The sequence below is a fragment of the Podarcis filfolensis genome (assembly GCF_964270895.1).
Source record: "Podarcis filfolensis genome assembly, chromosome: 6".
Lineage (NCBI taxonomy): Eukaryota > Metazoa > Chordata > Lepidosauria > Squamata > Lacertidae > Podarcis > Podarcis filfolensis.
The window spans coordinates 2,839,674-2,854,105 of record NC_139609.1 but is presented as its reverse complement, the minus strand read 5'-3'; the positions used below and the strand labels follow the sequence as shown (position 1 = coordinate 2,854,105).

The 14,432-nt window shown below is 43.4% G+C and overlaps 1 protein-coding gene across 3 annotated transcripts in view; it reads right to left on the bottom strand.

Annotated features, from left to right (window-relative positions):
- The window catches only part of DDR2 (discoidin domain receptor tyrosine kinase 2), a 74,072-nt gene that overhangs the window by 14,728 nt on the left and 44,912 nt on the right, over nt 1–14,432 (bottom strand). For all 3 annotated transcript variants that reach the window (XR_014549823.1, XR_014549824.1, XM_083621381.1), the window contains exons 10-14: nt 13,188–13,318; nt 12,534–12,744; nt 8,464–8,687; nt 4,313–4,443; nt 3,036–3,227 (exon numbers count right to left, since the gene is read on the bottom strand). Coding sequence is in view for 1 of the 3 variants with exons in the window: in XM_083621381.1 (XP_083477507.1) it covers nt 3,036–3,227; nt 4,313–4,443; nt 8,464–8,687; nt 12,534–12,744; nt 13,188–13,318 (889 nt within the window). In the remaining 2 variants the exon portion in view is untranslated. The remainder of the gene's footprint in view (nt 1–3,035; nt 3,228–4,312; nt 4,444–8,463; nt 8,688–12,533; nt 12,745–13,187; nt 13,319–14,432) is intronic.

The window sequence follows — 14,432 nt, the reverse complement described above, 5'->3', positions numbered from 1 at the left end:
GAAACCAGAGGGCTCTGCGTCAGTTTCTGTGTCAAGACACCTGAGTCTTTTGGTTCTTCTCATTGCAGATTCTTCTTAAATCAATGAGATCAGACTTCTAGATAGAGTGATAAAGTATTAAAGTTCTCAGGTCGCAATCTCGTTCAATTTTCATTCCGTCCTAGGTGGGCTGCTGCGAGGAGTTTAAAAACTGGGTCCAATTAGAGCACTCCTTTGCAGTATCCCCCCCCCCCTTCTTCTCAGTTTGTTAAAACAACTGAGATGCTTGGGGGTCCACGAAATTGAAGGTGGTGGAAGAAATTTGTGGTTTTATGAATTTGTAGTTTTTAGGGTTAAAAGCCCATTAGAAGTCCTTCAAAATCCTTGGAATAAGTTTGTCACGCGGAGTCAAAGAGAGACTGGGAGGGAGTGCCTTAAAGCCCGGAAGGGAATGTCTGAGAGCCTTTGTTAAAACTTCACTAACTTCATTAAGTCCCGGCACCGAGGAAGATGAGATACGAAGTAGTGAGAGGAAATAAAATCCAAAAGAAGGAGAAGAGCCAGCAACAAAGGCATTTAGCTAAAAGATTTCTTTGAGCTCCGATAAGAGCGTCTTACCTCGGCGCCATCTTCTCCCCCATTTCACCGAGTTCATCTGAATAGCTTCTCCAGTTTAAAAACCAAAAACTTTTTGTGTGAGGAAGTTTTTATGAATGGGGCTTGGAGGAGGAGGAGGAGGAGGATTCTGTGGGGGTTGGAGAACGGAACTGTGATGAATGCGAGCGGAATTCGCTTTTTCCTGGAAAAGGACAGCATTGGGATTGTCAGGGGAATTCGGCTCGCTTCGGTTTCTTAGAGGTTGGACTTGCGCTCTCTGAAGGCAGAGAGAGAGACACAGAGAGAGAGAGACAGAGACTTCCTGCTCTCTGCGCGAGATAACTTTCTGCAGGTGTGTGGGAGGAAGCGAGAGAGACCTCGGTGGCCTCTCCTTTTCTCTCTCTTTCCAAAAGGGCGTCGGACTGAGCTGCTAATAGAAGCAACTCGGAGGAGGCGGCCGCAGAAGAAAGCGAGGGACTGGTCGTGTCTGCGCGTGTCCTAGTTCTCTTCCACGAAGCTCGCGCGAGGAGGGAGAAAAGGCGTGTGTGTGCGCGCGCGCGCGGCGCCTCTGGCCTCCCAATTAAAAGTTTTGTGACTTCAGGCGCTTTGTGACTTCACTCGCCTGCCTGGCTGCTCTCCGCTTCCGCGAGCCGGCGCGGCCTCTCTTGCCTCCATGCCATGTAATATAATAGGTACACAAATTTAAAATCCTTGTCTTGTCTGCCCGTGCCAGCATCTACCAGTGCCAGTTTCTTTTGTCTACCAACTTTATCATCGTCATTAGACACTTAGAAGATTATTTCATGTCCCTCTTCTAAGGAATACGTCAGACAGAAAAATACAAGAGAAGATGAATAAATTGGAAATGAATGAATTACAGCACTGACAAAATAGGATTTGTATTTTGTACGTACTGGATTTGGTTGTCAACTAAATAAGCTACATTTTAATATATTATGTCACGATGTTGATTTTGACACTTATAAGAAGCAGTATTTAATTTTTTAGGAAGTAGTTTCTAGTAAATAACTTTGCAATTGACATCATACAGCCTATTATGTTTACGTGTTTTTTCAATTGGATTTGCGTAATATAGGCATTCTGGTGGTTTTGATTTTGAGCTTATTTAAATGGGGCAAATAGCAGCTTTGGGCCAGTGGGGGAAGTGGGGGTGGGGAATGCATGGGGCAAACTGCTAATCCAGCTGCTCTATGTTACAGCCTCTCTTGACTGAGGGCTCCCGCAGCTGCTTTTTATAAGAGAAAAAGATGTGGGCAGTCTTAAACACGCTATTTAAAATACACTTTGAAGTCACATGTAGTTTGACCATCAGCTGGGGCAGCAAAAGCAAAGCCCTAATTAGGTGGGTAAATCTAGAGGGAGATATAGGGCCAGTCAAGCACGGGACGGAGAGGTTTTCTGCTTATTCCACTGTTTTCCCCAGGAAAACCCTCTATTTACCGCTGAATTGGAACAAACATCAGTCTGTAGCAAAATCAATTAATGCTTGTTCCGATTCAGCCGCAAATAGAGGGTCTCCCCAGGAGAAAGGGGCAGGACAAATGGAAGTGCTGGCGAGCCCTAACATGCAGTTGTGAAGGTTACTTACCGGTAATACATGGCTGAGTTTGCTTTGCAACAAGAAAAACTAGATGATGCTTTTCTTTTACACTGATCCCTATTATTCAAAATCCCCAAGATAGTACAGTATCTCTCTTCCTACCCTTAGTTTTTCCATGTCTCCTACACCTTTCCTGCTCTTTTTCCGATAGATCTCAGCTTCCCACTTTATCATCCTCATCTGCCTGAAGGTCTCCTGCTCTCCAGAATAACTCTGCCTTAATGCAGGCAGTATGTCCTCCCATAACATGCTTGGTGCCCCACCCTCTTCAAGCCATTGCCTTAACAACCTCAGTCTTCATCCCCAACTAGCAAATCCTATGGATCCATCCCAGGATGCCACACTCTGAACCTGCAGGGTGCAGCAACCTTCCCAAAGCGAAGCTGGTCTGGTTCTGACCAGTGCCTGGAGAGGACACTGACTAGAAGACTCAGATATGCTGCTCTGAGTTCCATCGTGGACAAAAGCCTGGACAGAAATGTGAAATGTGAAAAAGTACTTTTACCAAGCCCTTCCACTCTGCCGTTGATTTTGGAGAGCAATCATAGTCCTATGAACAGACAAGGCTGCAGGATGTGGTGGGATGAAATGGGTGGGAATCAAATACTTGCTGGGGGGCAGAAGAGGGATAATGAGAACCCCCTTTGCTCCAGTAAAGGCTCAGGGGCAAATGCCCAAGGACTGCACCTTGAGCCCTTTTGTGCAGCACAGTACAACATGCACACACACAAGCTCAGCGGCTTGTGGAGTCAGAACGTGGAACAGCTGCCACCTAAATGAGGCAGCACACAGAGGAGGCAGTGCACAGCCCAGCACTCACACAGCCTTCATTAGCTACCTGACAGAAGGGGTGGAGCACTCCGACAAGCTCTGGGGCTCCTGGCGAGACAGGAATTGGTTGAGGTCGCCATTCTCCATGTACTCAGTGATCATGCAGAGGGGGTCGTCAGTGATGCACACGGCCAGCAGCCTGATGATGTTGGGGTCCTTCAACCTGGACATAATCTTTATCTCCTTGAGGAAGTCATTCCTTTCAGAAACAAAATTATTATAATTTTGTAAAATTGTGTGTCTTTGTTTTTCAGTTTTTCAGTTTCCATTGTTTTGTATGTATTGTGGTATTTTATGCATTGTCACTTGCTGTTATTTTACTTGATTATAGTTTAGTAATCATTTATTATAATTGTTAAGAGTGAGTTTCTGATTATTATTTGCTGATAGTTTGAGAATTAATTTTATTTTGTACTGTTATATTCTAATGGACTATTGAATACAGCTTTATTTGGTAAAAGTTGTTTGTTTTAAAGTTACTATGTTTTTATTATGAATCCTTTATATCCTATCAGATTGTTATAAGGTTTGCAATAATAATAATAAATTATTATTATTATTATTATTATTATTATTATTATTATTATTATTTATACCTATACATCTGGTTGGGCTTCCCCAGCCACTCTGCGCAGCTTCCAACAAGAGATTAAAAATACATTAAAACATCAGCATCTTTGTTGTATATTTTGTTGTCTTTCAGCTTGTAAACTGCCTTGTGTATAGTAATATAGAAAGGCAGTATACATATTAAAAGTGAAATTAAATCCAGCATGGGGAACGGATGTGGCCCAGGGCCTGAAAGCCTTGAGCTGAAAATCAGAAAGGCCCTGGTTCAGATCATGCCTCGAGTCTAGCATGAACCTTCTCGTTAGCCTTGGGCCTCACTTCCTGCACTCTCTAGAATATGCAGATACTAATACCAGCCTACCTCACCGCGTTATTTTAAGGATTATGGCAATAAAATGTATCTGAAGTGTTTTGAACATACTTTGTATTTCACCTAATGCTTTTGAACTGTAATTATAAATGGTTAAGAGCCTTTTGGTGCATTTTACTCAAGATTCCTTTCTCAAGTAGGGCAGGAAACCTGCTTGCACCCGGGCTTCCCATAGGCATCTGGTGGGGCACCATGAGGACAGAATGCTGGACCAGATGGGCTTTTGTTCTAGTCCAGCAGGGCTCTGTTTACGATATTCTGTTTATTTTTGGTCTCATTGTGGGTAAAGGAGCTGCTGTAACTGATCTTAGGAATGCTACAGCTGTCTTCCACCTCCCAAGCACCTGGCATTCTTGTTGGCATCAGCTCTCAGCATCTTCACAGCCAGGAGGACAGGTTGGCTAGTGTTGCCGTCCGGAACAAAATCCTTCTCCACAAACTGCTCCATCCCTCCTTCCACTTCACACAGGTGGACCTAGAAGGAAGGCAGCAAAGCAGAAACGGCTTGGCAAATAGCTCTCACAGAGAGAAGGGCTGGACTTAAAAAAAAAAGCAAGATCATGAGAATGGCCTCCCCCCCACACTCAACTCTTCCCCCCCCCCCACTTCCTCCTCTGCTTCTGGAATAGAAATGAGTTCAAAGTGCTGAGCAGCCAATTTGAGAGTCAGTTTGCTTGTGAATTTCCTGTACAGACAGATGGTTGTTATCTTCTGGTTGTGTTATCACTCCACTGAAGTCCCCTTATCCATAATGGAAAGCTCCCCAGACACAACAAAGTTGCTGCCAAGGATCTTAGAGAGAGGCAACATGACCAGACTGATATCAGCCCCAGGGCTGAGTGACACATCAGATGAGCTTCTTCATATTTTGTATGAAATAAAACAATCTGGTGTTGTGAATTTGGGTGCCTGGATGACCATAAATGGATCTATGACTAGTTTTGCCTATATTTGCTGGGGATCAGGAATTTAACAGATGAATACTGATGTTTTGCTTTATAGTTCTCTAGTATTGGCATGTAATACCCATCAGGGTTTAGATAGCCTCCAATCAGTGTGAGGAGGCAGAGAAGTTTTTACTTTGAGTCGTTTTCCAGAATTGTAATCTTGCTGGTTTGCTGTAGCTTCCGAACCCTAACCCTTGTGGTACCTAAAAAACTAACATACCGTATTTATTGAACAGTATTAATCATTTTGATGAATGATTTCTTACATTTTCTGATATTTTGTATTACTATGACTTTATTGAATTGTACTAATCATTTTTATAAATTTGTTGTTTGCTTTATTTTATAATATTTTTATTATTGTATTTGATAGTACAGTGAGTGCAATGCTTGTTGTTTTAATGCTACTGTGATTATTGTGAGCCACTTGGAGCTCAGCATTTGTTGTTGAAAAGCAGAATAGAAATACCAAATCAATATTATAGCATGAGCTTTTGGTGGACCACAATCAACCTCATCAGATGAATGAATTGCAATTCTGCATTGGGAAGCACATGTAGACATGGAGGGGGAAACAGAAGAATGAGTTCAGGGGAAATGAAATGTAACGGTTTATCCACACTTACTTTTCCTCTGCTCTTAAAAGCTCCATCTCTGAGGAGCATCATTTTTGTTCTGGATCTTTCCCTGTGAAACGTGAACTTCAAAGCTCAATCAGAGCAAAAGCCAATCAGCAGAAAACCTAAATTGGCATTTGCAATGACTGAGTTTTAAAGAGCGGGTTTCTGTGAGGTTTGGGGGGCAACCCCCCCCCCCACGCTCAGACACAGAGCTTTTAAGTATGGAGCTGTGTCTCGAAAGAACGAGGCAAAAGCTAAGTGTATGAGCCCTAAGAAGGCCAGTGGCAATTACCTCAAACGGTGGTGGCCTAAAGACTACTTTTTGTCCTTTGTCGTTTGCGCAGAAACTTGCCATAAACATATGGTAAAACAAACTTTTTTCTCAAGGCCTGGGAGTCGGACAGAGCAATAACGAATTTCTAGAGCCAGGCCACACCTCTGAGGGCTCATCCAGACCTCCTTTTGTGCTGCGTTTCTAGTCATAGGTCCGTGCTTTAAAGCACACTTTTCTTTTCTCACCCTGGCGCTCTCCCCAGATTGCTGAATCAGAACAAACAGCAATCTGCAGAAAACCCAAATTGCTGTTTGTTCCGATTCAGCATTAAAGAGCGCATTTTCCTGACAAACGTGTCAAGGCAGGGGGGAAAGCGCTCAGATACGGGGCTTTAAACTGCAGACCTGTGCCTAGTAGGCGCAGGGCAAAAGGTAAGGGCAGATGAGCCCTGAGCTGGCTCTCCAGGACTGAGCTCCTGGGTCATCGCTGTTTCCCTTTAAGGTTCACAAGCCACGTTATCTCGTTGATAACACACACATTAACTTTAACATATCCCTATGTTTCCAGTGGGGAGATAGGGACAGGGAACCACTTTTTATTGGACCAGTTTTTATAACCAATCAGTTAAGTTGGTTAATCAAGCAATGTAACAGCAAGAAACATGCAGCAGAAATATACAGAGATTTTCAGAAATGCAAAGAGATTTCTGAACACATATGTTGTGTCTCTCCCCTCACCCCCTACCCAAAAGTATCTGCACAAGATCAAAGTTAAGGACCAACAGAGCTTGTCCAGCATGCTACGTAGCTCAGTTGGTAGAGCATGAAACTCTTAATCTCAAGCCCCACATTGGGCAAAAGATTCCTGCACTGCAGGGGTTGGACTAGATGGCCCTTGTGATCCCTTCCAACTCTACAATTCTATGATTATGTAGCTGGCATGATAGATAGAGGTATAATTTTATAGCATTTCAAAAAACTGCATAATTGTTTGACCTGTGATAACACTGGAGCAAAATAAATGTTTGAACACAAAGGGCAGCAGCAGTGGTTCTGTCGTACCACTTATCTTATTTTAAGAGAGCTGAAAGTGATATGGTAGTGGCATTTTGGAACTTGATGAACACACATATTGCTTCTGTCCCACGGTCATCTCTGCTCAAATAGGCTTTGGAGACACAACAAAAATGCAAAACCAATTGTTTATCAGAAAGGATAGTGAGATGAGCCTGCACAGTATAATAAACAATGCCTTGCCATATGAAGAATGACAGAAAAAACCCTAGAGTAACTTCATTTGTTCAGGTCTTTTAAAGAGTGATACTGTACTCACTTTTGTTTTATCTAATTGCTTCTATATTGTTATTCCTATGCATTGTAGTTTAAATTGGTTTATTATTATACACCCTGGTAATAAACTTTTCCTTGATAGGCAGGGTACATTTTTTAAAAAATCAGTAAATAAATAAAATCTGAACTTTCAGTAAAAATTGAAAGCCATCATTGGTGGTGATACTGTCACCGTGTCCATGTATTGTCACTGCTGTGGTGAAAAGAAGAGTTTAATTTGCACTGGTATTTATGTTCAGATCCATAAGATAAATATAAAGTGCATGTCTTCCCTCAGAGAATCCTGGGAATTATTTGCTGGAAGCTGTGGCTATTAAAATAAAAGCTGTAATTATTATTATTATTATTATTATTATTATTATTATTATTATTAATAATAATAATGACAGCTTCCATGTCAGGCTACAATAAGTAAAATACAATATTAAAAGCAGTTTAAAAACTTCACAATCACAAAAATAAGGTGGGTCACATGAGCCTGTGATTTTGTATTTTATTTTATTGGGCAGTTGATCATAGTGGATACCTGACAGAGCAGCATATGCAGTGAAGCAGTTATCAGTTTCTACTATTAGGCATAATTCTCCTCCAAATTAACACCCTCCATTCATTTCCAGAAGGTCAGCAGTGACAGACAAGGAGAGTGTTGCCAAAGTACAGTGGTACTTCAACAGACATTGACATAGTAGCACAATGGAAAGTCACAGAAAAATATATCAGCAAGGACAAGTGCTCCACGGCAAGTTGGGCCCAACACTGGGGGGGGCACCTGTTGTGCAGAAGGCACTCTGGCAATTGCCGTGCATGGTGGGCAGACACTCACCCATCGGGGGGGGCACAGAGGGTGGAAAGCGCCCTCTGTACCTCCCACCCCCAACCAGCACACGGGTGCTCACCCAGGAGCAGCGGGGGGTGGCAGCCCCCTCCCCTTAATACTGGGGGGGGGGCTCAGCCCCCTGTTTCAAAATATTGAGGGGGCTGAAGCACCTTCTGTCCCCTATAGCTGGCACCCCTGATCAGAACATCTTGGCATTCCTATCCCAGTCCATAGTTTATCCAACTCCTTTATCTTTTCTGCTCATGGCCTTCTTGCCTTAGTGCTCAGTCCAGCTGAGTCTTTCTCTTATCTCCATGACTTATCTCAGGAGTGCTCTGATGGTGTTTCCTGCTTGGCAGGGGGTTGGACTCGATGGCCCTTGTGGTCTCTTCCAACTCTATGATTCTATGACCAGACCATGCCATCTCCTGCTCCTGCAATCCTTGCTGGAAGGTACACATATTGTAAGGAGCAAGCCGTGAACTCACCTCTCCAAACTGGCCTTCTCCCAGCTTCTCCTTGAAAGTCAGCAGCTTTCGAGGAAACTCGGCCACAGCCACATCTTTGCCGGACAGCAAGTCCATGGTGATTGCAGGGACAGAGTAGGTGTTGCTGCCTGTCACCCCCTGCAGGTTCACAATGTCTGCCTCTGCATAGTGGGGAACCCCTTCAGCTGCACCGGGCTGGGCTGGCTTGGCAGACGCACTGCAACCTGGGAAGGGAGGAAAGTAGAGGAGAGGGTCTCAGCCAAATATACTTTGGGGTCTTTGGCTGCAATCCTCAAGGGCCACCTCTGTGCATATGAACTGGCCCAATCCCTGCTATCATCACCTGAGGCCCTTCTTCATGTGCCACGCTCCATGAGAAGTCCAGAAGGTGGCAGCACAAGAATGGGGCCTTTTCTGTGGTGGTTCCCCATTTGTGAATGGCTCTCTCCAGAGAGACTCACCTGGCGCCTTCACTACATATCTTTAGGTGCCAAGAAAAAAGGTTCCTCTATAACCAGACCTTTGACTGATGAAACAATTTAATGGTCTTTTAAATGACTTTGTGGCAGGGGGTTATTGGTTTTTGTGGCTGTTAAGTATTTTGCGTTTTCACTTTGTATATTTGAGCTGTAAACCACCCTCGGATCTTCAGTTGAAGGGTGGTATATAAAGTGCTGAATCAATAAAATGAACTTTGGACAACATTAGACTTTTTTTTTTTAGACTTCCGGGTTGGCGCCTCCAGGCAATGGCGGAGTTCCTCCGATCGGGAGGAATTTGCTCCGTGGAAATCAGGGTCTGACCGCTACGGCGAAGGCGGAGACCCACTGAAATCACAGGCGGGAGAAGCTTGTGAACCTGGGATTCGGCTGGCACCTTTTGCGCCTCCCCTACTCGCGGGGAAACCCTGATTTGGGGATCCGGAGTGAAGTGGGGTGAGCGGTGCGGTGCTTCGAATTGACTGCTTCTTTCACGGAGTGAAGCCGCATCGCTGTTGCCAGAGAGCGCTGACTTTTTCCTCTGGACAATTGGACTTTAAACAACTACCCATGAGTAGAACGGAAAATTGGATCTTTAAATTCATTAATTTGGCATCGAAACGGGAAGGTTTTAAACAGGAAGTCCGCCTTCCTCTTTTGTAAATAGATTGAAGCAAAGACGTTGCAAGTTAAAGCCTTGGAAAGTCTTTTGTAAAGGATTAAATCTCCATCGGTTAAAACTATTAAACCCCCCTGGGAAGTAGGAGAAGAGGGGGGAAACTTTGGATCTAGCGAGCCTGCAGGAGAGAGTGAAAAATCAAATTACCACTGCTCTGAACCTGGAAACGGGCTGCCAGTAAGATTGATGTCCTGGGAGAGTTCATTGACTGTGAACAGAAAGTATGTTGACAGATGGCTAAATAAGAGAAATATATTATTTCCATTGTCCTCTTCTGCGTTTAAAAAGGAGGAAAGTAACTGAAAATTGAAACTAACTTTATAGTTTAAATTGTGTTTGAAAGGATTGATACAAGTGGAGACTGTTTCCCTCTAGAGGGAGCTTTTGAAACTGTTACAAGAGTGGAGCTGGGGTTTTTCCAGCTGCAAGATAAGAACTGTGAGAATCAGAGATTGACCTTGGATTTTAAGAATGTTGACAGAAGGAGCCTTAGTGACTGTATTATGTAAGATAAGCTATTCGCTGGAACAGCTCCACAAGAAGACGGATGTTATGACTACTAAACTTGAGAACTTGGGACAAAAAGTGATTAATTTGGGACAAAAAGTGATCACCAATACAGAAATTGTTCAGGATTTGACACAGGAACCTACTTTGACAGGACAAACTGGGGAGAAGACGAAGGAGAAAGTTGTTGTTGTTGAACCTAAAGTAACACAAGTGGGAGCCCCAGCCTTACAGAGGCAAATTGAGGACTATAAGTGGAGGCCTTTTATGATTGAATATAGAAAAAGTCAGAATTTGAAGATTGGAGCCCTGCTTGGACTGGAGAAGGAAGGTTGGATAGACTCTTTCATGCAGGGATTTACTGACCTTTGGGTCCTGAATCTGGGTCAGGAGGTGATTGGAGTTGTGGGGGCCTTTGGATCTGGAGGAGCCTTGAAACATGATTTGAGATATTGTATGGACCTTGGTTCTAGCTGTGGAGAGTTGGCTGGCCTGTCGAGAGGGAATGGGGGCCCCCCCGAGACCTGCTCTTCAGCATCTTCAGCATCAAAGAATATGAAGAAGAACTGCAGAAGGGACTTGGAAAAGATTTAAGAGCCTCGGACAGAAGATCACCAGGTTGATGAACTATATGGAATGGACGGAAATGACTGGCAGAATCCGAGACTAGGGAGAAGAGATGGTGGAAGAAGATTGGGAAAGTTTAAAGTTTATATATAGTTTATATATAGAAATATTGTAAAATTAATGAGTGTTAGAAAATTGTTGGAATGAAACTTTATGGCTTTAGCAGAAATGTTATAAGGAGTTAAGTATAAATAAGTACTTTAGTATTAATGGAAAATAAGGTAAAAAAATATGTTAAGATATTCATAATGATAAAAATAGAGAAAGATGGAAAGGAATTGCTGAAACAAGTAACAGAAGTGGAATACAAAAAGAGAGGTGAGAGGAGGTCGATGAAATAAGGGAATGAAAGATAGAATAATGAAATGGTATGGTATATGTTTTTAAATTGTTGTTTTGTTTTGTTCAGTTTAGTGTGTTAAGGTTGTGTTTTGTATTGTTTATTGTATTGTTTTTTCGTTTTTTCTTTTTTCTTTTCTGCTCTATTTTGTCTTTTTCTCTTGCCTTTTTTCTTCTTTTTTCTTTTCTTGTAAGTCTTAAAATAATAAAGATTATTTTTTAAAAAAACATTAGACTTTTTTATTATTATAGCAAGATACCAGTAATTTATGCAGTGTCTTTCTGGATATGTTTATTATGCCATAGCTCCTATGTTGGGGAAGTTTTTTTCTTTCTTTTTCTTCTGTTTGTATTCTGTTGCTTACTCTTCACATAAATAAAAATATTTATACATACTGTATATAAAAATGTTGAATGCTGCAACTTATGGATACTAAGAACTTTATTCTTTATTTTATGTAAGTTCTTCTATTTCTGTTATTCATACAGTAAGGAGATTTGTGCAGGCACCACAGGCTCCAGGTTGCCCCCAAAACTGAAGGGCACTGGCGCGCACATGCACCTCGCAGCGCTGTGCAGGGCAGGGCAGCCTTCCTCTAGGGAGACGCTACACAGGCCAGCGTGACCTCGCGCCAGAAGCGCCAACCGAGGGAGTGAAAGAGGAAGGCGGGAAGGCAGGCGGGAAGGGTGAGAAATATTGAGGGGACTGGGCCCGGCTGCAAGTTGTTGGCAGGGCTGACCCAAGACCTGGCCCGATTGTGTATTTGGAGTTTGCCAACAGGAAGACCGCCTGCTGCCATTAAGTTATCTTTGGATGCCAAATTAAGGATGGGCAGACCTCAGTTTTTCTCAGTTTCTCATTTTGCCAGTCTTAAGTTCAGTTCTCCACATTTGCACATCAGTTGTTGTTTTTTAAGTGCTCATTAAAATTCACCCGTGTGTGAATTTCTCCTAATAAACTTTTGTACGCAATTCTGCATTATTTACACACTTTTGCAGGGTAGGGCTTCCCGATATAATGTGGTTTTATATATGTTTTTTTGGAAATATGTGTTTTTAGACACAGTTTACCACCGTACATGTGTTTTTGTATGCATTACGTGGCAGAAGACCTACATTGCAAAATTCAGAGAATTCATACAATTCATTTTAACTGAATGAGGCTGTTGATTTATAATTTAATAACTCTTTTATCTATATATTCTGTGAGATGGCTGCTATTTTGTTCTAAAATAAATTTGTGCTTTTAGAAGCATAACAAAACTACCTTATGATGGCTTTTTTGGGACTGAAAGGCAGTACGTATAAAAGTACCTAAGTAAAGAATTCAATCTCATTCACCCCCATAAAGAAATGTTGAAGGTGGGACAGGGGTTTATAGCCCAGGGTAACAGAGCAAATATGGGAACAAGATCAACAGAGTGCCTGGTTGCTCTGACCTGCCTCTTGCTCCCCTGGGGTGAATTCGGGTAACTTGCGGATGAGTCGAGAAGGCTCCTGGTAGTCTGCAGCCAGTGGGAATATGCGGTCGTAAGTGGAGTTTGATTCTCGCTCACTGGATGATGTGGAGCGGTTATGGTTGAACATGCTGGACTCACTGGGCAGAGAGAGGCTGACAGTCATTTCGTCGTCCAGCATCCGGCGAGAGGCCTGGAAGCAAGTCAAGGTTTCATCTTTACTGTACAACAGGCAGAACAGGGTGAGACTGGCTTTATGAACTGATATTAACATCCCTGTTCAATCATATTCATTGGTGCAAGCGCATGCAAGGTTTTAAGACGTACAGAGCTTTTCCTTGGGTCAGACTTACATGCTATTAAGTTAAGAAGCGTAGAACAAGGGAGGGAGAAAGAGATGGGGATTTTACCCCCTGTGAGTAGGAAACAGCTTAAGGGAACAAGTAGGTTTCCTCAACAGACAGATATTCAGTTATGAAAGGATCTTGAATGGGTTGCTTCAAATCTTGATACTAAACTCACATTTCCTACACATTTCTATGCTTACTTGCATGTGCCATGCTTAATCCTGAGGAAGCAACCTACTCACTTTGGCAGTTAAGTCTCTAATGCAGTCTAATCTGTCTGCAGGCTTACCTTTTCCAACATCTTCTGCCAAAACTGTCTCCAGAGTATGATTACAATGATGGCCACCAGGATGAAAATGATGGCCACTAGGCAGCCAATCAAGATGCGAGTATTACTGTCATCCACTTTGAGGGTTGGATCTGTCAGAATACAATCATAAAATGTGAGCTTTAGGTGAATTCATGAAAACTAAAAAGACTTTCATATGGCATATTGCAAGCTGCCATCTTTTGCCCTAGGTTTCATACCTCCCCACTCCGTCAGAATTATTCTCTGTGTCTTTTCAAATACTGCCTCTATTCACACTGAGAACAGCAGCCTGAATAACTAAGAGTGCAGTTCTAGCCCCTTCCAGTATTGAGGGAGTGGGCTCAAGACGGCACATAGGTTCCCCTCTGCTGAAGAATGCCACTGGTCTTCATTATGATGGGAGGTCCAGCTGCGTTCAAGAGGGTGGAAAGCTACGGCTGTCCCTTCTGGTAGAAAGGAAAAAGGCCTGAAATAAGGTATTTCAGGGAAGGCTGCCACTGGCCTTGGATCTATCCAATCTTCCATTCTTGGACAAGGTGATTGAGCAGGTGGTCGCTGAACAATTCCAGGCATATCTGGAGGATGCAGGCCATTTGGTTCCCTTCCAGTCGGAATTCAGGCCCCTTCGTGAGCCTGAGCAATTGCCTTGGTCTCGTGGTCCCTAGCTCTGGCAGGCTAGGGACAGAGGTGAAAGCTGTTTCCTGGTTCTGCTGGATCTTGCAGCAGCTTTTGATACCATTGACCATGGTATCCTCTTGGCTGGGAAGGAGGTTGGGAGCTGGGGGCACTGCTATACAGTGGTTCCGCTCCTTTCTCCTGGGCCGTGTCCAGAAAGTGGTGTTGGGAGATGAGTGTTCAGACCCCTGAGCTCTCACTTGTGGAGCACCTCAGGGCTCTGTCCTCTCCCCCATGTTTTTCAACATCTATATGAAGCTGCTGGGAGAGATCCTCAGGGGGTTTGGGCTGGGTGTTAACCAGTATGCGGATGATACCCAGCTCTGCCTCTCCTTTAAATCGGAACTGGTGAAGACAGTGAAGGTCCTGTGTGAGTGTCTGGAGGCAGTTGGAGGATGCATTGTGGCTAACTGATTGAGGCTGAATCCTAACAAGAAATAAGTACTGTTTCTGGGGGACAGAGGATGGGCAGGTGGGGGGATTCCCTGGTCCTGAACTGAGTAACTGTGCTCCTAAAGGACCAGGTGTGCAGCCTGGGTGTCATTTTGG